Source organism: Miscanthus floridulus, chromosome 11, assembly GCF_019320115.1.
Source record: "Miscanthus floridulus cultivar M001 chromosome 11, ASM1932011v1, whole genome shotgun sequence".
Taxonomy (NCBI): domain Eukaryota; kingdom Viridiplantae; phylum Streptophyta; class Magnoliopsida; order Poales; family Poaceae; genus Miscanthus; species Miscanthus floridulus.
In genome coordinates, this window is record NC_089590.1 from 97629940 (window position 1) to 97651860 (window position 21921).

The following is a 21921-nucleotide window of genomic DNA, read 5'->3' on the forward strand; positions in this document are numbered from 1 at the left end:
CCATATTAATGCAAAACACGTACGGGCCGACTGGTATACTCGCGTGCCGCACGTACGTGACACGTCTTTCGATCTGTACGTGCATCTCAGATTATTGGTTGCACGAGCTTGCAGTGCCACGCGGCTCCGTTATGAAACGAAACAAGAGCGTCGCGTGTCTGACCTCGTGAAAGCTCTAGTGGTTTTTTTTTTGTTTTCTTATCAGGGCAGTAGCTTCATCGACGGAGGATATGAAGATAGCTAGATGCTAGCATTTGACCTTGACGACACCTAGGTAGCCACATACGTATAGAAGACGTATACAACTACGCTAACACAGCCACGCTGCCCTTCTCTCCCGTGGCAAGAAACCAGAAGGAGCTGTACGTTCACCAACTTTAACGTCTGACGGCTATTCAGCAAAGTGGCATGTATGGCCCGAAGCCCCGGACGATCGAGCAACTTTAACGTCCGACAGTTAGTCAGTTGTTCAGCAGGGAGTACGTGTTGGCGTGTTGCATTTCACGATGAAATAAATACTCCTATAATAAAGCCAGCAGGATATAACCAAAAGAAAACCAGTCATCAATTTTTTTTTATAAACCGGAGTACCTAAAAGCAGCAGAGAAAGGAAAATAACGGGCACAGAGTTTCTTTTTCAGGTTTTCATCACTACCTTGCCACGTCTCCCCTTCCATCGCTGTCCTGTGTCCTCACCGGCCACGGCCACATTCCACAACCCACACTGCCAGACTTCCACTGCCACTGCCACGGCAAGCACACAACAAACACCTCCTGCATATTTAACCCGCGCCTGCATTGTTCTTCTCTGAGCTGCAGCTCGCCACCGTACCTCACACCAGTCACCACCATCCACCGCCGCTCATCGAGCAACGCCAGCTTCTCCCTTTTCCCATCACCCACCGCCCGCTCCCAGTCCCGGCTCACTGTACGTCGTGCACCGCACCGCCGGTGCATGCACGCGCACACATGGCGGAGCGGCTGCTCCAGGCGCACCACGTGTCGGACCTCTGCATCGGCAAGCCGGCGCTGAGGTGGCTGCCGCCCCAGTCCACTATCGCCGACCTGGAGGCCGGAGGGGGCCGTGACGACGCGGCCGTCGCGGTGTGGGACGGTAGCGAGGGGTCCGACGTGGCCGGCAGGGTGTGCATGGCCGACGCGTTGCTCTTCCTCTGCGCCGACGACGATAACCTGGCGTCCCCGGCCGCCGCGCTCCAGGCCACGCTCTCCGACCTGCTCGCCGCCGGCCCGCTACAGGCGGTCCGACGCATCGACCCGGACGCGAGGTCGCCTGCCGCACTTGCACGTGTGCATCAAATAAATTTTCCGGACCGAATCGAGTGTTTTGGTTATCTGACGATGGGGTCGGTTGTTTGGTGTCGGCAGCATGCTGGAGGCGGTGGACGCGTTCCTGGGCGGCGCGCACACGCTCGCCGTGCCGATCAGGGAGAGGTGGCACGCCGCCGCCGACCGCGGCAAGCTGTGCTGGCTCACGGTGGAGGACGTGGTGCGCTTCCTCCTGAGCTCCGTCGGCGTCTTCTCCGCCACGGCCTCGCGGTAATGCCCCGCCGCGCTCGCCGTCGCCGCCGGGGACAGCGCGCAAAGGGAAAAAGAGTGTAATGAATCAGATGGATGAACGAAAGAGACGGGTGGGGTGATCCGCCGTCCGCACATCGAAGCTGTTCATCCGTGTCTGGACTGGAGCGCTCTCGCGAAGACGTACGCGAGGAACAGGCCCGTTCGTACCTACCGCCAACGCGTGACGGCAGCGCCGCCCCCACCTGAGTTCCGTCACCGCCTAGCCGTTCCGTTCGGTGCGCCTGGTCTATGTGCCACACAGGCCCAGGGACAGAACACTGACTCCTCGTTGGATTATTATTAGCACCGACATTTATTACTAGCCCTTGTTTAGATTACCTCAAAGTTCCAAGTTTTTTCACTCTCTCTCCGTTACATCAATTTTTGGACGCATGTATGGAGCATTAAATGTAGGTAAAAAAAGTAACTAATTGCACAGTTTGGTTGTAAATCACGAGACGAATCTTTTGAGCCTAGTTAGTCCATGATCGAACAAAGTTTATCAAATACAAACAAAATATGTTACAGTGTTCAAATTACAAAAATTTACGATCTAAACGAGGCCCTACTAGTGTTTATTGCCACTGTCTCCCGGTTTCCTTGTCGGAAAGAACCCGTGCTCGCCCGTCGCCGCCTTTTCAACTTTTCATCCAGCCGCCGTGCACGCTCTCTCCAACGTCCCCACCGCTGTCCGTCTCCCTCTTCCACCGCCGGGCGGTCGCCGGCGCATAGACGGGTCCTACGTGACGTGAGCGCCGGCCGCCTCCACCTCCCTCCAACAGTACAGCTCCAGCCGCGGGCCCACATGTCACTCAGACGCCCTCACTCCTAGCTCCATCTCCAACCGAACCACCGAGCCACTCTCGCTGACAAGCCGCCCCGCGCTGGTCACCTGTCCCGCTTGTCAGTTCCTGACGGGTAAGCAGACGGGCCGCGTCCGCGCTGTCCCCATCTGGGCCCCGTGGGTCAGTCGCGGCTTTCTCGCGTCGCCCCCGGACCCGGGGGACGCGTGCCCGTGCTCCTCAGTCCGCTCGGCCTCCTCTCCTCTTCCAGTCTCCCTCCACCCACGCAACGAATACAAACAGAGGGCAGGGACGGGGAGCGAGCGGGCCGGCGCAAAGGGGAAGCAGGGCCAGGGAGGCGACGCCAAGTGGTGAAGTGGAGCTGAGCCAAAAAGCGGGCGGCGGCACCGCAGGGCGTGCGTGGGGGTGGGAGTGGAGCGAGCCTTGTTGCCATCCGGCGGCTAGGGCGGCTTCGCGAGCGGCTGCTCGCTACTTCTTCCATGGTGTGGCTGTGGCGATAGCTGAAGCCTGAAGCGGCGGGTGGTGGTGTGCACGAGCCAGACGGAGCAGCCCGCCACGGCGAGACCGAGGAGGAGGAGACGGTCGTCTGCTCCATGCGCAAGTCGTTCAAGGACTCGCTCAAGGTGCTCGAGGCCGACATCCAGCACGCCAATACCCTGTGAGTACCCCCCCCCCCCCCCCCCCCCCCCCCCCGCACACACACACACAATCCCCTCCTCCTTTTGCGGGGCTGTTTCCATCACGGCCGGCCCGATTTCACGCTCGCGGATGCCGCGCTTCGATTTTGACGCCGTCCCGCGCCGCGCTCCGCCCAATTCCGGAAGGAAATCAGGGCGGAATAAAAGTTGCCTTGGTGGGCGGATGCTATGCTACAGTGCGGTTGAGCTCTCATGTCGTGTCACGCCGCGCGCATGAGGGAGCGGTGGGTGCCGACGCTCGGCTCCGCGCGTGCAGCGTGCGTGGGTGATGCCGCTGCTGCCTCACGCGTGCCCTTGTGCTCACTGCTCAAACAACTCGACAGGGCAGCGGATTTCTCGAGGGACTACGACGGGGCCTGCCTCCAGATGCGCATGTCCTACAGCCCCGCCGCCCACTTCTTCCTCTTCCTCGTGCAGTGGATCGACTGCAGCCTCGCCGGCGCGCTTGGGCTGCTCAGGATCCTAATCTACAAGGTGGTTTCTGCTCCTCGATCAGTTCCTGTGATTTGGCGTGGTGTGGTGTCAGGATTTGATTCCGTTTTGTGCCGTGCTTTCGCTGTTGTGCTCAAGGAAACTTTGTTGCGCAGGTTTATGTGGATGGGAGTACCACCATGTCCACGCATGAGAGGAAAGCAAGCATCAGGGAATTTTATGGCAAGTGTTCTGCAACAACAACAACTGTGGGAAAAAAAAGAGCATATGTTTGCTTGTCTGTAATTGGGTCTTGTGATATTGATGCGCATTGTTGCTTGTTGCAGCTGTTATATTTCCCTCCCTTATGCAACTGCCCAAGGGTATTAGCGACGTCGATGACTGGAGGCAGAAGGCGGTGTGTACGGAGAAGTACCGGAGGAGAGACGAAGACGAGGGCAAGAGGCCGGTTTCCGAGATCGACATCGAAAGGGAGGAAGAGTGTGGCATTTGCATGGAGATGAATAGCAAGGTGGTGCTACCCAGCTGCAGCCATGCTATGTGCATGCAGTGCTACCGTCAATGGTGAGAACTGAGCATATTTATATTTGCATGAACAGACTAAACAAGTTACTGTATATTCGCGTTGGATTGAATGTTCCTGCTAATAGTATAGTCTTTAGAACCAGTGATCAGACCTCGTCCTGTTCGTTTGGGCTTGTTTGGCTTATAAGTCATGGCTGAAAGTACCGTTGGCTGGTTTGGTGTGAGAAAAATACTGTTCGTTGGCTGATAAGCCATGGCTTATAAGCCAAATACGACCAAGCGAACAGGCTTGATTGAGCCATGTGCTAATGTGCTATCTATCCTTGTTTTTGCAGGCGATCAAGATCTCAATCCTGTCCCTTTTGTCGGGACAGCCTCAAAAGAGTAAACTCCGGCGACCTGTGGATGTTCACCGACTGCCGGGACGTAGTTGACATGGCGACAGTGACCAGAGAGAACATCAGGCGCCTGTTTATGTACATCGAGAAGCTGCCTCTCGTTACGCCTGATAACATCTTCTACGCCTATGATTCTCATGTAAAATAGCTTGAGCTGTTGTAGCACACGATGACTTGCTCACCATTGTTTTCTGAGAATGATGACGCATGGCTTATTGATTCATGCAGAGGATGTTCCTCGTCCTAGGATGTGGCTAAAAGCTTGGAGCAGGGTGTGGACTCTGACAAGAGACATCGAGTCTAATCTAGCTGGGTGTATAGTCTGTTCAGGTTTCTGTAAATGTTTGTACATATTTATGGCGCAATGGAAAACCTCTAGGGAAAACCAATTGTGTTCTGAAGTATGCAGGCTCTAATTGTGACACACTTTGGTGCATGTATTGGTTTTAATTTGAATGCTGTGTAGTTTAAGGGGGTGTTTGGTTCCTACAGAAAAATTTTAGTCCATGTCCCATCGAATGTTTAGACACATGCATGAAGTATTAAATATAGACGAAAAAAATAACTAATTGCACAGATTGTGGCTAATTTGCGAGGCGAATTTTTTAAGCCTAATTAGTCCATGATTTGACAATGTTGTGCTACAGTAAATATGTGCTAACGGCGGATTAATTAGGCTTAATAAATTCGTCTCGTAAATTAGTTTTATAATTAACTCATATTTAGTTCTCCTAAATAGCATCTGAACGTCCGATGTGATATGGACTAAAATTTAATCCAGAAAACCAAATACCCCCTAAGTTGGATATTTTTGTGTATCGAATGTTTGCTTTTATTCCTTGCTTCCTGTCGGTGCAATGCAATGATGCTGATCTTTTCTGGTTGGAATGCTTAACCCCAGTGACAGGATGCCTACCGTTCTGCCTAACGCAAGTGCATATATGAATGGACCCAACGGTTTTTGGTTGAGACATCATCTGCTACTATACATCACTGGTCCTGCGCCAACCAGGGTAGTGTTTAGTTAGCGAAATTTTTAGCGAAAGAGTATTGTAGCACTTTCGTTGTTATTTAATAATTAGTATCCAATCAGAGTCTAATTAGGCTTAAAAGATTCATCTCGTAAATTTCGTCTAAACTGTGTAATTAATTTTATTTTTTATTTATATTTAATATTTCATGCATGCGTCCAAAGATTCAATGTGATAATGAATCTTGAAAAATTTTACAAAATGAAGTGCAACTAATCAGGGCCCGGAGTGCTGCATGGAGCATCTCCTTGAAGTAATTCGTGGTACAGTACAGAAACACAACACTAGAGAACAGCTTTATTATTGACACTCTGACCGTGCTGCCCGATATTTATGGAGCAAGCATCGCGGCTGGTGAGAGCAACCGGTGGCTATAAATTAGCAGGCGCACCGTACTTGCCGTACCATCACAACCAAACAAGTATGGCAATTATGCAGGCCGTAGCATTAGGTACAATAGGTACTCACAGTCACATGTCATATTTCAGATATTATTTCATTTTTCATCCTCCAGCATTGACAGGTGATGCAAATAGGAAATCTGACAGCAGACAAGCAGATTAGTTACTGGAGCACCACATTGTTGAAAATAGGCACCGTTGGTTTCTCTTCTAATTCGTCTTTTTCAGCTTATTTTTTTACCCATAACTATGTTTTTCTCACAACAAATTAGTCAGAACAGTGTTTCGGTTTCAGCGAAGCGAACGGAGCATAAAAACTAATTAGATTTAATAGATTTGTTTCATAAATTAGTCTCAAACTATACCGTTAGTTTTATAATTAGTCTATATTTAATACTCTAAATTATTGTCTAACCATCCGATGTAATAAGGACTAAAGTTCCGTTTCATGCTTCTCAGCCTTGCACTGCTGCAGCAGCGTGGATTGATGATCCCTGGCCCTCCAGGTGAAATCTAACGTCCCCGTCCACGGTAGGGACCAAGGTGCTGTTTAGTTTTCAAAATTTTGCAAAAATTTTTAAGATTTCTCGTCACATCGAATCTTTGGACGCATGCATAAAACATTAAATATAAATAAAAAATAAAACTAATTACATAGTTTAGACGAAATTCACGAGACGAATCTTTTAAGCCTAATTAGATTATGATTGGACACTAATTACCAAATAACAACGAAAGTGCTACAGTACCATTTTCCAAAAATTTTCGCCAACTAAACAAGGCCTAAAGTTTATGAGGTGTCACATCGGATGTTTGATACTAATTATAAAACTAATTACAGAAGCCGTGACTAATTCGCGAGACGAATCTATTAAACCTAACTAATCCATCGTTAGCACATGTTTATTATGGCACCACATTGTCGAATCATGGACTAACTAGACTTAATAGATTCGTCTCGTAAATTAATCTTAATCTATGCAATTAGTTTTGTAATTAGTCTATGTTTAATACTCTAAATTAGTGTCAAAATATTTGATGTGACCGGAACTAAATTTTAGAAGGGAGAACCAAACACCTGGTTGTGTCTGGATCCAGGAGCTAAAGTTTAGTCGTGTCACATCAGACGTTCGGATGCTAACTGGGAGGACTAAACATGAGCTAACTATAAAACTAATTGCACAGGAGTAGACTAATTAGCGAGATGAATCTATTAAGCCTAATTAATCCATAATTAGCAAATATTTACTGTCAATTCATGGACTAATTAGACTTAGGGAGTGTTTGGTTCCGTCTCCTAAACTTTAGTCGTTGTCCCATCGGATGTTTGACACATAGAGTATTAAATATAGACTAATTACGAAACTAAATACATAGATTGAGATGAATTTATGAGACAAATTTTTTAAGCCTAATTAGTCTATGATTTGACAACGTGTGCTATAGTAACATGTGCTAATGACAGATTAATTAGACTTTATAAATTTGTCCCGCGGATTACTGACGAATTCTGTAATTTATTTTTTCATCAGTATCCGAATACCCCATACGGCACCCCATGTGACATCCGATGAGACACCTCTTAACTTTAGTCCCTGTATCCAAACACCCTGTTAATAGATTCGTATCACCAATTAGCCTCAATATATGTAATTAGTTTTATAATTAGCCTATGTTTAATATTCCTATTTGGTATTAAAGATTTGATATGACAAAGCTAAACTTTTGCCAAAGGAAACAAAGTAGACATTCAGAACTAAGGATTATTCTATCGCTTCTGCTAATCATCTCTCCTCAAGAAGAAAAAAAGGGTATAATCTTATCGTCCTTCCGAAACCCTAGGAGCAAAACTCTTTCCTGAAGGGTCTGTTGTATGAGATCATTATAAGATCTTAGTTGTTGACCTGAAATGAAAGGTCGCAAGGCTTTATTAACGGTGAGCACATTTAGAATGTAATAAGCTGCAAACGGAAGTCCCTGTTGGGAAACATCTTACCTTGTCTAAAATCCGCAATTTCCATGAATCACTCCTACGAGATGTATTAGGTTCAGCATAGTCTGAACCATGTTGGGCCTGATTTCTCAAGAGAGGCAGCCTCGCAGGTACAGTTGTGTCATCATCACTGTCATAGTCAGTCTCACGGTCAGGCCCAAGGGTCCTGAGTACCATCCCCAGAATGATTGATAACACCTGAAAAACTGAATATGTTAACAGAGGGTCACTCATGCTCAAAAGTCTAGTTTTTTCTTCAGAAAGTACAATTTTGATGATGCAGCTACTCAAATTAGACAGAAACATATGTCGATCAAAATTTGAATCCCCCCAAAACAGGATGCCAGCACCTGATTTCATTTAGAAAAATGATTATTAACAATTTTAAACAAATGAGGTATAATCATTGCACCAGTCATGTTTGGTTGTTTCTAACATTCTTAAGAAAGCATATGCTAGAGGCGATTTGTTTCTAAGCATTCTTCAAAGGCAGAATGTTCAAACCCCACCACACTAAGTTGCACATACTAGTGTCAAGTGTCTTCTAACTCCATTCACAAGAACTTGTACAACATTTACTAGTCATATGCAAGGTAGAATTCTACAATAATGAACAATTGCCTTTTACTGCAGTGGAGATACAGCAGAATCTAACCTGAGCAGCCACCACTGAGAGGCCTACCCATTCACATATCTCAAAATTTGATCTCACAAAGTCCTTGAAATCCTCAAACTTGCCTGATGGGTCAGCGGGGAAATCCTGAAGGTTTTGAGAATTATCAAATACTCTGTCAGGACATAAAATAGCAGATATAAGGAAAAAATCATAAAGTATCAAAGTTCACAGCTGAGCTCCTTACCTCTTCCCAGTTGCTATTCAGAAATACATCCATAGTGATTGCGCCTTCCATTATAATAAGCACAAATACGATGGCCATGTACTACGTGTGGGGTTAAGGAAAAAGAGACCCAATATCATAGTGAGGTCGCACTGCACTAAACATTATAGAACTCAAAAGAATGTAACTGCAATTTGAGGCCTGCACTCTCACTCTCAATTCAGTTCTTTTTGGGTTTTGGCATCTTATGTCCAGATAATTATATAGCCCAGGAAAAAAAGTGTAGTTTCTGCACCTAACCGGAAACCTTGGATAATCAAGCAGGAGCTTCTAACCACTGATTCACTATGGGTAGTCAACAAGCAAAACCCAAGTGATGGCAGCTGGTATGGTTTATCAGATAACATGTAACTCCATGTATCTAGCAATTCAACATAGGCAATCGGCAAGCAAACGCAAGCAATGGAGGCTGGTATATGAAACAACATCGAACTCCATGTACCTACCGACTAAAAGGATACACAAGAGAGGCAGTGACCACTTGCAGATTCAGCAGCAATATGCCCAGAGCAAGTCAGCAGGCACAGAAAGATCCCCAGGCCAAGAAATGTGTAGATGAACCTGCATGACCGGTAATTTTTTTTCTCAGTAAAACAACCGGTTCCACAGTATATACTCTGAAATATTGAAAGGCATAATTTTTCAACATGGTGCTCAAAAATCAGATTTAACTACTTATTCTTAGAGTATTGGTTCCAAGCCGCACTAACATTTTAGATTCGTAATGGCAGCAAAAGCATGGGCGCTTGGCTCATTTGATTAATACTACAGTTGTTAGGATGAGGAAAGCCATTTGATTAATATTAATACTACAGTGTTAGGATGAGGAAAGCGACGGCTAAACATGCTCACTATTTGGTTGTTTAACATCAGCATCGTCATTCTTTGTATATTCTTCATCAGTGCTCTTGCCCCACCAATCAACTAACTGCGGATCTATTTTTGAGTTAGGCCGTCCATTGCATCACATCATGCGTCCCGATCTGACGCCACATTGCAGGTTACAGCCGCCACCTAAAATCCCCTCTAAAGCACAAGTCCAAAACAGCAACACGGAAGCCGATCACCGTGCCCACCGAATAGCACTAGCGTTCACTAGAAGGATAGGACAGTGGTTTCTTCCTTGTCATGCGTCACTAACTGTAGCCAAATCTGCCGCGATAGTGGCATGATGAGACGAGGCCGTGCCCATCACCCCATCCGAAACGAGTAGCCTTTAACTGCCACGGGAGAATTAAAAAGCGCTTTCGGCGGTGGCTGGGTAGCTTCGTGTTGTACGCCAGCGCTTCAAATCTCTCATTCTTGCACGGCATCGTCGATTGGTCGCGGAACTACGTCTAATTCTAATGAAAAAGGTCCGATGGAACAGTACGGTAAATACAGTTTGCTACGAATTCGGCCTGAAAGCAAACGCATTTCACGAAGCGAAGGACAGGTTGGGAGAAGAAATCAAGAACAGCGAAGTTGTGGGCAACAACAGCTGCAAATCTAAGACCTTAATGACTCCTAGAGCGCGCGCGCGAGCGGAGACAGAAACGGAGGCCGAGATCTGCCCACAAGCAGGAAGGAGGAGGATGAGGAGGGAGGGAGGGAGAAGCGGTTGCTGACCAGGGGACCGGGAGGCGTTGGTGGAGGTGGAGGTCGGCGACCTCCCTGTACCAGGCGCGGAGCATCCAGAGCGCGTAGAGGATGACGGCCATGCCGGCGAGCCCCACGACGGAGTTGGCCGCCTTGAGAGCCGTCTGCACGCAGCTCCGCACCATGCGCCCCGCCATGCCGATGCCGATGCCGCCGTGGCTGACCGGAGCAAGACCTGCGCGGCTCCGACAGCCCAGCAGCGCCCCCCTGTCGTGGGCTCGGCTGGGTCGTCGGTCGGTCCGGCTCACTTTTTTGTTCCGCGAACGAAGCGGGCAAGCGGCGGTCGCAGGATGGAGGCAGCAGCAGCCTGCGCGTGCGGGAGAAGCGGAGACCGGGCGGGTAGCTAGAAGCTAGCGTTCTCCGCGGCCGGGTTTGGTTTGACGTGGGGTGGTGGATGAGTGGAGCCCCGCCGTGCAGACTGCAGAGAAAGAGAGGGAGAGGGAGAGAGAGTGGGGTGGGAAAGGATGGCGGGCGAGGCGTGACGTTGACCTTGACAAAACGCGGAGAAAATGCGGGGGTGGGGAGTTTCCGACGGCCGACGGGGACGGGTGTAAATAAACGTTGGTGCTTGGTCTGGTATAGTCGACGCCTCGCCGTCACGTCCGGCACCGCATAGGGTTCTACTTGTAGTCTTCTACGGTTCTGCTTGTATACTTTGTGTCGGGAGGATGGATGTCTTTGTGTTTCGTTTGCTTTGATCGTGTGTTTGATGATTTTTTTTTAAGGTTATCGTGTGTTTGATTCCTAGACGTGGACGGAGGTATTAAAGCTGGCTGATAAGCCGGCTGAATCTGTTTTATTGTGAGAGAAAAATACTGAGTGAACAGACCCGGAGATTCTTCCTGCCACGGCCCATGGCTTGACGTTAACATGGGCAATGATGTGTTATGATGGGTAAAGACTTGACGCAGTGACTCGAGTGAACAAAAATGATCGAGTCAGCACCGTTCATGCGAGATTTTCGTTCTCATCTAGCGTGCGTGTGCGCCTTTTCTCTCTCTTTGAATTACTTAAATGGCCCTTTTACTCTTGGTGGTCTCCCTCTAAGTTTTTGAAGGAGAGGAGCGCTTAAGAGCATCCCCATCACGACACCGTGTCCACATACCTCAACCTCCACATTAGCATGGATCGTCCATATAAATTTGAACAGTGGTTTGGTGGTCCATCATAGCTCCCAGCAAAAGTTGCGATTGCTTCACCTGTTAAGAAGGGGGAGGCAATGGTTGAGGTGGGCGTTGGCAAAACAAGAAGAAGAGGAAAGTGACAATAGCACGTTGCGCTGGGGGGTTTAGAACGCCTCAACACTTCATGTCGACATGGTGCAAAACTTTAAACTGGAATCACTACTTCTATTGGTTTACGTTGGCCATGCCCTAACCCCAAGATGTTCTCTCTAGCGAGTTGAGTGCGTAGCATGGGAAATAGTGCTGATTAAGTTGTGTTTGTAGAGGTATGTCTTTTTACCTAGTACGAGACTGAATCTTAAAGTCATCTGATGTAAAGTTTCAAGCTAGGCGATCGTCACATAGGAAACATGGCATGAATCTTAGGCAAAAGCAAGTCTCACGCGTGTTTCTCATGGAGATTTCAACGCAAATGTCTAGTTCCCCAGGGATCCCAGACGAAGGAAGCCTAGGAGAGCCGTCATCAGTGGAAAATTTAAAGTAAAATAAAAATAAAAATCAGAAAATAAAAAAAAATCAGTAAGTAAAAATACAAATATAAATAAAAAATAAAAGAAAAAAGGAAAGGAAAAAGGAAATAGAAAAAATGAGGAAAAACGCAATACCTGGAACTGGGCTCAGCGTGGAGTGGCTACGCGCTCGAAGCTCCCTCACGTGGGCCGGCGCTCGAAGCTGCCTCCGCGTGAGCCGCCGCACTCTCCTCGTGGGCTGCTCGCTTCTGTTGTCGGCGGAAGGCAGGGTGCCGACCGGTCGCACCGGAAGTTTTCCGGTTTTCCCTTCCCCGTTGCCACGACGGCCCGCGCTCTCCCGTCTCCCCAGTCCCCCGTCGCTCGCGCCGTCGCTCCCCTCCCCAGTCGCGACGACGCTCGCCGCCGTCCTCCCCAGCCGCGAGCGCTGCCACCGCCCTGCCCAGTCCCACCGCTGCCCTCCCCAGGCGTGAGACTGAGATTCAACACCCGCGACCGCGAGGCCTTGACTCTGGCAGGCTGGCTTCGTACTAGCGGCTCGCCTCGCCTCGCTTTGCGCCGCCACCGCCCACTATCCTCCGCTCCTCTGTGCGCCGTGCTGCTGTGCCCCGTCTTCTGCTCCTCCTCCCCTGCTCCGGGACCCGGTCGCCCGCCGTGCCCCGCTCCCCGCTCTGCCCGGCCCGACGTTCTAGGGATTCAGCCGCTGTGGACATCCCTTTGCAGACTGTAGCACCTTCTCGTCTCGTCTTATTCAGTGGTGAGCACTGAACATATTTGGCATTTTAACTAGGCAATGGGCATGCTACTTGCTATAACGTTGCTATTTTGTCAATTTCTTAAATAGAGCAGTACTGAGCATATTCGGTGGAGAGTTAAATTCATTGCAATGTCATGCCAGTTTCTAGTTCACTTCATATTGGGCTTAATCTCGTGTCAGCTTACCTACACACTGCAATAGTTGTCACATAGTAGAGGCATGAAGCATGTAAATGATCGTTTTATCTTAGAACTATTTACACCGTGTTCTGTAACTTATTTTGTTGAATTTAAGATACCAACGGGACCTTTTAAATGTGTATCGTGCTTTTGACAGTCGCATGTCTGTATGCCGAATTTCTTACAAGTATCGTATACGTATTACCGAATTGTGAATTTAGATTATACTCAACTGCATACAGTAAATTTTGCTAGGACTACCCTGGGTCAAAATCCTGGTTCTGTCTCTGGTGTGAGCAGCGCCTCCCTTTTTTTGGGCACTTCATCAGCGACGACCATCCTCCTGGTACACCCTTCCCTACCCGCTGTGCAAAGCATCCCCACCCTAATTTCTTTTGCAAAAAAAGTTATTGGTTGTATGCAATTTCGAAGGAGTCAATTTTGAAGTAACGAAGATTTGGAACCCAGCCCTCTGTTCTCCACCAGCGCTTCGAAGATGCCGCAGGTAATGGTGGTGGCACGGAACTTCATGGATATGGTGGCTGCTCTTCCTGCGGGCAAGCTCGATATGCTCTATGACTCAGCCTTTATCTGTGAGGCGGTACTCAGGTCCAGAATCCACAATTTTTTGTAGTGCATTATTCGTTCTTGCTTTCCTCATCTTGATTCAGTTAAGTTCACAGGTCACTTCCCCCACTGGCAAAGAAGTATGCACTGCAGATGTTGTATGTGCTGGCACCGGTGACCGCTGCAGCAATGGAAGAGTGGGTGCTAAATGAATATGCTTCCAAGCACAAGGTTGCCATTGATAAGCTTCTCCAACTCAGGGTCTTTGTCGAAGTGCGCGACAGGTAAGAAATCATCCATCTCCATGAAATTCTGGGTATTTATAGCTTGAAGTATCAGCAGACTGTAACTGACCTGGAGTAGATCAGCTATTAATGAATCAATTTCATCTCAGTAGTGTTAACTTTTTTATGCATTCATGGGAGCTTAGTTTTTAACAGTTACCAATGCTAAAATTTTACCAAAATTGTTTTGCCCTATGGCAATCAGTAATGCATTTGTTGTTCAGAGCAAGCAATAATTTGCATTTCAGCTGTTATGGCTAGTAGGCTGGGACTGGCCAGGACTATTAGTTCCGCAGCACAGCAGATTAGGATTAGTTTGTTCAAGTATGTTAGCAGATAAGATTAGTTACTTGCATGGATACGATTTGTTACTTGTTAGTAGGTTGTTAGGCATGCAAGTAACAAATAGTAACTAATCTTATCTGCTAACAAACTTGAACAAAATAATCCTAATCTGCTGTGCTGCGGAACTAATAGCTCTGGCCAGTGCCAGTCCACTAGCCTTAACATCAGCTGTGCATGTTTGACACCATGTGTGGTTGTAGCAAGCTATTAGGTTTTGACACCTCCTTTATTTATTTAGTCAGCCAACCTTTTACATGTTCATGATGAAATAACCAGTAATCACAGGAAATTTGATGGCTGTGTTGCTAAATTATCATCATGAGATGGCCATGTCTTTGGAGTTTGGATGCAAAAAATTGGGTGCTGATTAGGGTTGTTGAGCAATCACACTTATAGATTTACATTTTTCTTTACTTTGGCTGAAAGAGATTGTCTTGTATTTCTTGAAAAAAAATGTCTTGTGAAATATACTTCTAACATGTGAAGGTGAATGGTACGCTTGTATACATGGCACATGGCTTAGTTTGACTGCTTGTTTTTGAAATATCCATACTATTTTATTTAAGGTGGAGAAGCGAGAATTTGTAATGATTGATTAATCATAGCAATTGACTCTTTATTGTGTACTTCTTTGAGAATCCTGTAACTTATTATTAGCTTTTGCTGCTACAATGACTGACTGCTGTGCTTAGCACTGCAAGCTTGCTGGTGCATGATAAATTAATCACTTCCTAGCTCTCATGGTTTCGGTATGCATATGTAGACGACGGGACGTGAGCTACAAGATGAATCAGAAGTTCCAGGGAAACATGCAGAAGTATTTGGTTGATGGGTATGATTTTCTCAACCGCCTACCCCAACTTGCTTGGGACTAAAGGCTTTGTTGTTGTTGTTGTTGTTGTTCTATGATTTTCTCAACTACTCTTTTCTTTGTTTCAAAATCACATGGGCCATCCTTTCTCAAACTTGGAGCTGCTATGATGGCATCAGCAACACAGCATCACTGATGTGCTCCCCAGTCTCTATGTTATTTATATACCAAGTGCGGAATGATTATTCTGCCTTATAAAACTACCCTGTGCCCTGCTTGTATCAATATCAATTGGGAAAAAAACTCTTCCCATATGGTGTTTTTTGAGGAAGAAAATAATTCACTCCTACAGATGATTGTATTGAAGAAGTGTAGAAAGTACCATTTTGTACATGAAATGAAAATTGTTGCGTAATGGTGATACTGTTCATACTATTTGTTTATTTAAAGAAACAATCTAACATGGCATAGCTCAAGCTGGTGATGTTCAACCTTCTTATTCTACGAAAATAATGTAGCATGATATATCTCAAGCTGGTGATATTTAATGTTTTTGTTCTGAGTTCTATTTGTGGAGCACATTAATCAGTTGATCATATGACTTTTACATTTCTTTTCCTTTTTACTTTTATTGCAGTGGAAGTTTACCAAGGGAACCTTTACCATTAAGTGTCACTGGTCGATTGCCCACACCAGCAGATCTGGAATCCTATGCTCTTGATCAATGGGAGGTTAGAATGCCAAAGCTTAGCTCAGGACGTGTTTACAATGCCTCCCTGTTTTTTACTTTTCTTTATAGTATCTTCACCGTCTTCTTGTTTTCCTCTTTGAATCCTGTGTTGGCTTATATTTATATATATATATATCATTTTTCTATTTCGTGTTGGGATTATAGTGCTTCTTGTTGCAATTGATCAATTCATCTCAAGTCGAAAAAGGGACAAGTTTTAGCTCCTCCATGATGAAGACATTTCAGCGTGGTCTCCTGAGTTCAAGGTTCCATCTAGTTCCCTTGTCTTGACAGTTAGGTTAGTTTCTTATAAATTAGTGATAGTCAAATATTGTTTGAAGAATAATGAATTGCCAAGTTGCTGCAACTCTTTATTTCTTGTAGTACAGTTGGATAATATATCCTGTGGCATTCTCTAGAATTCTACATGGTAATACATACACTAAACAGTAAGCAGTAACTACTCCCTCCATTCCAAATTATAAGACATTTTGGCTTTTTTAGATACATAGTTTTCGCTATGCACTTAGATATACACTAATCAAGCTAGCGTTGTCTTCGGCCCTGTTCTTTCAAGGGGTGCTGTCTGCTTTTGGCTTCTTTTCTGTCCGCTTATCTTCATTAAACTGTTGGGTGCAAGTTCTGGCTAGGAAAGCCTTAGATAGGAGTGCTTGGAAGACAGCTATTCACGTGCCTGAACCTTGATTGCTCTGATGGGTTTCAACTCTAGCCTACCCCAACTTGTTTGGGACTTAAAGGCTTTGTTGTTGTTGTTGTTGTTGTTGTTCTGTTTTGCTTAAGTTTCCTCTTGCGCTGGAGGTCAAGCGCAGTCTGGCATCTGGGTAGATCCCTCTTGCGCTGGAAGTTAAGCGCATGTCTGTGCTCTGTCTTGACTCTTTTCATATTTCTTCTTCAAACTCTCAAATGCTTGGACATCCTCGAATCTAAAAAAAAAATAGATATACACTATGTCTAGATACTCAGTAAAAGCAATGTATCTAAAAAAGCCAAAACATCTTATAATTTGGAAAGGAGGGAGTAGTAAATTCAAGTTGATGGGGGCTGACAACAAATGCTGTTAGTTGATTAACTGATTATCCTAGAAATGATTCAGTTCAGCTGAATGTTTTTTTTTGGTTAAAATAATCAAGATATTTGTAAATCATGTCTGATATCACCAACCATGTACAACATTTAAATCATATTTTGATTTGTTGCTGTATGTTGACCAGCTTCGCTATATATTTTTGATCGACTGATATAAGCGATAATTTTGATGATATGATTTCCTGATTTGGTGTGCTTGCAGGGATGGTGAAGCTTCAAAGTTAACTGAGAATGGCTTCCAATTTCTTGTTAGTTCTCTGTTCTCAGCTAATACGTTAACCGACAGATTTCCGTCTTTGGCTCTTAATATTTTCTATGCTATCAGCTGATGGAAACAAATGCACAACTTTGGTACATAATGAGAGAATACATTTCATCTGCAGAGGTATTGGTGGCATATCCTTGTAATATTTCTGTTGATTTACGTTGGTGACTTTGTGTTAAACTCTTTTGCTGATTATTTGTGTTATCGAATAGGAACGTGGAGTGGACCCTACGGAGCTGATATCATTTCTCTTGGAACTTAGCTTTCATAAATTGGGAGCGGTAAAGTGATACTACTTTCAGAACATCATGTTAAGCAAGTAGCTGTACACAATTTTCTTGCCAATATGGTGATGTCTGTGAAAACTCCTATATTCATAGCAACTTGTCCTTTGGCAACACAATGCATGAATAGGAAAAATGAAGTTCTCATAAGTGATATCAGATGAGCATCTTGAAGAAGCTGTAACTATTCCAGGATATTTTACATGGTAGGAACATCAAGCTTGCATGTCTGACTAAGAATACTTGAAAAAAATTTAAAGGCACTGCAGTCTGCATCTAATAAATGAAATTAACCTGCATCTTACGTCGAAGTTTGTGCCTGGTATGTTGGTTGAGAAATTCATGGCCATGCATTCTTTCTGCTTTGTGCATGTTTCAGGCTTATAGCTTGAATACTCTGACTGATGTCCAAAGGATTGCCATCAGGGATCTTGCAGAATTGGGACTAGTCAAACAGCAGCAGGTAGAAATTTTATCTTTTGTTCTTTTGCCCCGACCATCTTTCTGATGATAATAGCAAGTTTTGAATTTCAGGGTCGAACGGATCGCTGGTTCATTCCTACCCAACTGGCTACTAATCTCTCAGCAAGCTTGTCAGATTCGTCATCTAACAAAGAGGTTGCATAACATTTACATTCCTTGCTTCTGCAATTATTTATGTTTTTCCAAATCTTCTCTGTAACCTCAAACAACTTGTCCCCTATAAGCAAGCAGTGATCATGATTATAAAACATGTAGTGTGTTTAATCTCAGAGTTGATATTGGTATTGTTGTCGCAGGGATTTGTGGTTGTGGAGACAAACTTTCGAATGTATGCATACTCTACTTCCAAACTGCACTGTGAAATTCTACGCCTTTTTTCAAGGTACATGAGTATCTTATGACTGTTTTTTAATTAATGCTATGGTATCGTAGCAGTCAGCATGTAGCTCGCTAGCTCCTGTCAGAGAACTACATTCTTCTGTTTATTAATGTGCTACATGCTATATGTCGCATGCAAAGAGGGCAACTAATGTGTCATAACTCTGTGGGCTCTGTACCAAAGTTCGATTACCTGACTGTTATGTCAGTATATTTTAATTCAGTTAATCTGACATTACTAGAAGGGTGGGCCTGGTGCAAGCGGTAGATTCTTACCGCCTGTGACCGGAAGGTCCCGGGTTCGAGTCGCGGTCTCATCGCATTGCACAGGCGAGGGTAAGGCTTGCCACTGACACCAGCGGGAGCTCTCTGCACTGGGTACGCCCTAATCTGACATTACTACTAGATTGCTCAGTGGTCACCACTGTTGTGAGTTCCAGATAGATGCCTGTTTAGATTTTTTTTTTTGGCTTTCATAAATTAGACTGCATAGGTTAAGCTTCTAGTGTAATTAGGCAAACTCTTGAATTACTTAAGTAAGCCATCTGTAGACATTTCTTGGAGGTGGTAACACTTTGGAGTTGTGTTACTGTGGGTGTCTTGCAGATCTTGCTGTTTGAACCACCTGCATCTGAAAGTATTGTTGTCAGCTGTGCACTTTTGACTGTATTGTGTCCAGATGGTGCTTTGCCACCTTGTGCTAGCTTTGCAACGAACATGGCAAGGTGAAATTGACTTTTGTATCCTACTACTGAGGTTGATTAGAGACTCCAAGATTTGAAACTGAAAACATGGTTTTGAATGAGTTTAGTTGACAGGATTTGTTCTTAGGTTTCATTATATTGGCAATTTGACGTGATTAGTTCTGTGATATTACTTTGTGTGATGCCAATATTTTTATCTTTGTTGACGCGCTCATTTATTCTGAAAGAAAAGTATTCAGTGTTCACTTTGTGTTTTCTTTCAAGGGTGGAGTATCAACTTCCAAACCTCATCGTAGGAGCTGTTACAAAAGAAAGTATCTATGGTGCTTTTGAGAATGGAATAACTGCTGAGCAGGTACATCTCTGTAATACAACCTCCGTTTACTTGTAATCTTAAAACGTGACTGTGGCCACTATATGCATCAAAGTATGGTAGATTGTATTCATGTGAAATGAGGAAAATGTATAGGTATATTTGTTATTAAAAGTATTGACACATATAGGTTTATTGCGGAGACTGTCAACCAAACTGGCGAGTCATAGACAGTGTGGGTAGTATGTTAAAATCCGTTATGCATTACCTATCAGAATTTACAGTTTCTTTGTTAGACATAGTGTGAGTTTCAGTAACGGATTTTGTCCACCAGCTTAGTTTCTATTCTTTTTCTTGTCTTGAAAAGGCAGTTGTAGGGTATCTGTAAAACCAGTCGTACATTTAAGATCTAGCTTGCATCTTGTTTTAACAAGACTGGTTATCTTCTTGTTTTTCAGATAATTTCATTTCTTAGACAAAATGCTCACCCTCGTGTTGCTGACAAGATACCCGTAGTCCCGGAGAATGTCACAGATCAGGTAAGAACCGTGACCATTCAACACTTACTATGCTTTATTATTATACAGTACATCAGTAATTCGATGCTCATATATTCAGATTAGGCTGTGGGAAACTGACCGCAACAGGGTTGAGATGATTCCATCACATCTGTACGAAGATTTTCCTAGCAAGGTAAACACATATCTTTACCATGCATCTGCCCAAAGGGTATCTGGCAAACATATACTACTACCTTATTTTTCTGGTATACTGGCAGTGTATTTAATTCTACTTCCTCATGCAGGAATGGTTTGAACAATGCTGTGATTATGCAAGGGATAATGGGTACTTGCTCTGGGAGGACTCTAAGAGAATGAGACTGGTTGTACGAGGGGAGTTTCACCCTGAAATGAGGGAGTTCCTCCGCAGGCAAAGATGAAAAAAGACCTTGTACTTGATGGACCGTGCTGATCCATTCCTCAAACCGAGCAAAAATGTTAGGAACAAGATGATGGATCACCGTATTTCCCAAACCAACCAAACAATTACAGCGTTTCGGTAGTGTTGTGATTAACCTTTTGATTTTAGGACTAGGGTGCTGTTTGGTCTGGTGCTGGCAACGCCAACGGTAATGCAACCAAATCCCGCACCAATCGTTGCAGCGGAAGGGATACAGGCTTTTTGTTTGGTTGGCAGAGCAACGCGTGATAAATTGACGGGAGCAGTTACCGCTCGGTGGGGGGTGGGAACATGTCACGGTTGCTGCTCGGTGGGGGGTGGGAACATGTCACGGTTGCTCTGTTCGCTGGTTGTTTTTTTTTTTTTTCCTGATAAGTCCGGTCGGTGCTGGTTTTTATTGTGAGAGAAAAACACTGTTGCTGACTGATAAGTCCTGGCTAAAATCAGCAAGCGAACAGGCTGCTTGAAAGGAACCGGACAGGGAAAGGGGAATCCGGGGTCGGAATCAGCAAGAAGAGAGCGGGAATTGGAACGGAGGAAGTTGGGGAATAGTTTGGGTTTCTGTTATTCGATACCGAGTCAATTCTTACAACGGTTATTTATTCAGCCGGTCACTGGCTTACACCACTGGGTCGAGCCCCTACTCCTATCTGGGCCAAGCCCACACAACCAGCCTGCTAATCAGGGAAACAACACACTCATCGAGCCACGCCTGGACGTCTTCATAGTCTTCCTCATCATGTTCGTGACAGGGGCCGGATCGATTCACGCCCTAATACGTTAGGGCTGGACATCCCAAACAGAAACTTACGTTACCCATTTACGCTGTGAACGGGTCACGCTCACGGGGTGAAAACGTCGAAACTAACGGCTCCTAGGTTCTACCAGGCTGCTCGCTGCTGCCGGCTTGTGTCCCGAGCTGCCACCGTAAAATAAAGTATCTCGTAGGCCACTGCAACATGTATTGTTGAGAATGAATAACCAAATAAAGTATCTCGTAGGCCATTGCATACATGTATCAAGGTGGAATCAACACCACTTCATTAGTTCCCCTTCAAGAAATAGATGCAGATATGTAAACGTAGACACTTAAACCATAGATCCAGTTCAACAGATCAAGGATGCTAGCTACTAGTACTGCATGACCAATAGATCGATCAAAACATGAACAGTTCAACAGATTAAGGATGCTATTAGTACTGCATGACCAATACATCGATCAAAACATTAACAGTTCAACAGATTAAGGATGCGATCAAAACAGATTAAGCAGTGGCGGAGCATGGCTCACCAGCAAGAGGGGGCCAAATTTTTCATTTAAGTATCAAATCATAGTGACATATTGTAGATATATACAGTTCAGCTACTATAGGTCTATAGGCTATTAAACTTTTGTCAAACAAGGGGGGCGGAGGCCTAGTTTAGCCTCCACTACCCTCCGCCTTTGAGATTAAGGATGCTACCCCCTCCATCCAGAAAAAAATGTAACTTCGGGTTACGTGTCAGCATTAGTGGTTTACGTTTGACCAAATTTCAAGTAAAAGCTATTTCTAGTTATGGCTCTAAAACAATTTATTATGAAAATACATTTCGCAGTTAATATAATAATATTTATTTGATATCATAAATATTAATACTTTTTATCTATAATTGATCAAACTTAGGATGCTAAACTATGATACTGTGCTAGAATTGCATTCTTTTCTG

The 21921-nt window shown here is 45.1% G+C and overlaps 4 protein-coding genes across 8 annotated transcripts; 3 read left to right on the forward strand and 1 right to left on the reverse strand.

Annotated features, from left to right (window-relative positions):
* The first annotated feature begins 969 nt into the window (after nucleotides 1-969).
* Nucleotides 970-1561, forward strand: LOC136492520 (CBS domain-containing protein CBSX5-like). Its single transcript, XM_066488506.1, has 2 exons — nucleotides 970-1286; nucleotides 1387-1561. The coding sequence occupies exons 1-2, from the start codon at nucleotides 970-972 to the stop codon at nucleotides 1559-1561; spliced, it is 492 nt and encodes a 163-aa protein (XP_066344603.1).
* A 1013-nt stretch (nucleotides 1562-2574) lies between these two features.
* Nucleotides 2575-4835, forward strand: LOC136494132 (E3 ubiquitin-protein ligase AIRP2-like). 2 transcript variants are annotated; one of them, XM_066490280.1, is made up of 6 exons: nucleotides 2575-3039; nucleotides 3408-3553; nucleotides 3667-3733; nucleotides 3838-4075; nucleotides 4372-4573; nucleotides 4663-4835. In XM_066490280.1, the coding sequence occupies exons 2-6, from the start codon at nucleotides 3446-3448 to the stop codon at nucleotides 4690-4692; spliced, it is 645 nt and encodes a 214-aa protein (XP_066346377.1). In that variant the 5' UTR covers nucleotides 2575-3039; nucleotides 3408-3445; the 3' UTR covers nucleotides 4693-4835. The 2 variants fall into 2 exon arrangements, with proteins under 2 accessions (XP_066346377.1, XP_066346376.1); XM_066490279.1 differs by having other exon boundaries at nucleotides 2579-3039; nucleotides 3403-3553.
* A 2665-nt stretch (nucleotides 4836-7500) lies between these two features.
* On the reverse strand, nucleotides 7501-10838 carry LOC136494133 (tetraspanin-19-like). The gene is made up of 6 exons (XM_066490281.1): nucleotides 10367-10838; nucleotides 9220-9319; nucleotides 8720-8800; nucleotides 8515-8619; nucleotides 7863-8057; nucleotides 7501-7770 (listed from the first exon to the last, which is right to left on the reverse strand). Exons 1-6 carry the CDS (start codon nucleotides 10531-10533, stop codon nucleotides 7759-7761), a joined length of 660 nt encoding a protein of 219 aa, XP_066346378.1. The 5' UTR covers nucleotides 10534-10838; the 3' UTR covers nucleotides 7501-7758.
* Nucleotides 10839-12291: 1453 nt separating this feature from the next.
* LOC136494134 (general transcription and DNA repair factor IIH subunit TFB2-like) lies at nucleotides 12292-20329 on the forward strand. Of its 4 annotated transcripts, none has more exons than XM_066490284.1 (17): nucleotides 12292-12804; nucleotides 13226-13329; nucleotides 13452-13592; nucleotides 13667-13834; nucleotides 14943-15011; nucleotides 15628-15721; nucleotides 15886-15986; nucleotides 17030-17075; nucleotides 17153-17212; nucleotides 17305-17373; nucleotides 17756-17839; nucleotides 17911-17994; nucleotides 18156-18241; nucleotides 19206-19296; nucleotides 19713-19793; nucleotides 19873-19947; nucleotides 20060-20329. In XM_066490284.1, exons 3-17 carry the CDS (start codon nucleotides 13480-13482, stop codon nucleotides 20192-20194), a joined length of 1356 nt encoding a protein of 451 aa, XP_066346381.1. In that variant the 5' UTR covers nucleotides 12292-12804; nucleotides 13226-13329; nucleotides 13452-13479; the 3' UTR covers nucleotides 20195-20329. The 4 variants fall into 4 exon arrangements, with proteins under 4 accessions (XP_066346381.1, XP_066346383.1, XP_066346379.1 ...); XM_066490286.1 differs by having other exon boundaries at nucleotides 13239-13329; XM_066490282.1 differs by having other exon boundaries at nucleotides 12295-12804; nucleotides 13416-13592.
* The last annotated feature ends 1592 nt before the right edge of the window (nucleotides 20330-21921 follow it).

What these genes read in the sequence shown, in the direction of transcription:
- LOC136494134 (XM_066490284.1), top strand. Translation starts at nt 13,480, where the DNA reads ATGCCGCAGGTAATGGTGGTGGCACGGAACTTCATGGATATGGTGGCT. An exon ending in GACTAGTCAAACAGCAGCAG is followed by an intron (nt 17,840 to 17,910) that starts GTAGAAATTTTA and finishes TTTGAATTTCAG; the next exon opens with GGTCGAACGGATCGCTGGTT. An exon ending in ATTCTACGCCTTTTTTCAAG is followed by an intron (nt 18,242 to 19,205) that starts GTACATGAGTAT and finishes TTTTCTTTCAAG; the next exon opens with GGTGGAGTATCAACTTCCAA.
- LOC136494133 (XM_066490281.1), bottom strand. Translation starts at nt 10,533, where the DNA reads ATGGCGGGGCGCATGGTGCGGAGCTGCGTGCAGACGGCTCTCAAGGCG. An exon ending in CAACGCCTCCCGGTCCCCTG is followed by an intron (nt 9,320 to 10,366) that starts GTCAGCAACCGC and finishes CCGGTCATGCAG; the next exon opens with GTTCATCTACACATTTCTTG. An exon ending in TGAATAGCAACTGGGAAGAG is followed by an intron (nt 8,620 to 8,719) that starts GTAAGGAGCTCA and finishes CAAAACCTTCAG; the next exon opens with GATTTCCCCGCTGACCCATC.
- LOC136494132 (XM_066490279.1), top strand. Translation starts at nt 2,975, where the DNA reads ATGCGCAAGTCGTTCAAGGACTCGCTCAAGGTGCTCGAGGCCGACATC. An exon ending in AAGCATCAGGGAATTTTATG is followed by an intron (nt 3,734 to 3,837) that starts GCAAGTGTTCTG and finishes TGCTTGTTGCAG; the next exon opens with CTGTTATATTTCCCTCCCTT. An exon ending in ATGCAGTGCTACCGTCAATG is followed by an intron (nt 4,076 to 4,371) that starts GTGAGAACTGAG and finishes TTGTTTTTGCAG; the next exon opens with GCGATCAAGATCTCAATCCT.
- LOC136492520 (XM_066488506.1), top strand. Translation starts at nt 970, where the DNA reads ATGGCGGAGCGGCTGCTCCAGGCGCACCACGTGTCGGACCTCTGCATC. An exon ending in CGCATCGACCCGGACGCGAG is followed by an intron (nt 1,287 to 1,386) that starts GTCGCCTGCCGC and finishes TGGTGTCGGCAG; the next exon opens with CATGCTGGAGGCGGTGGACG.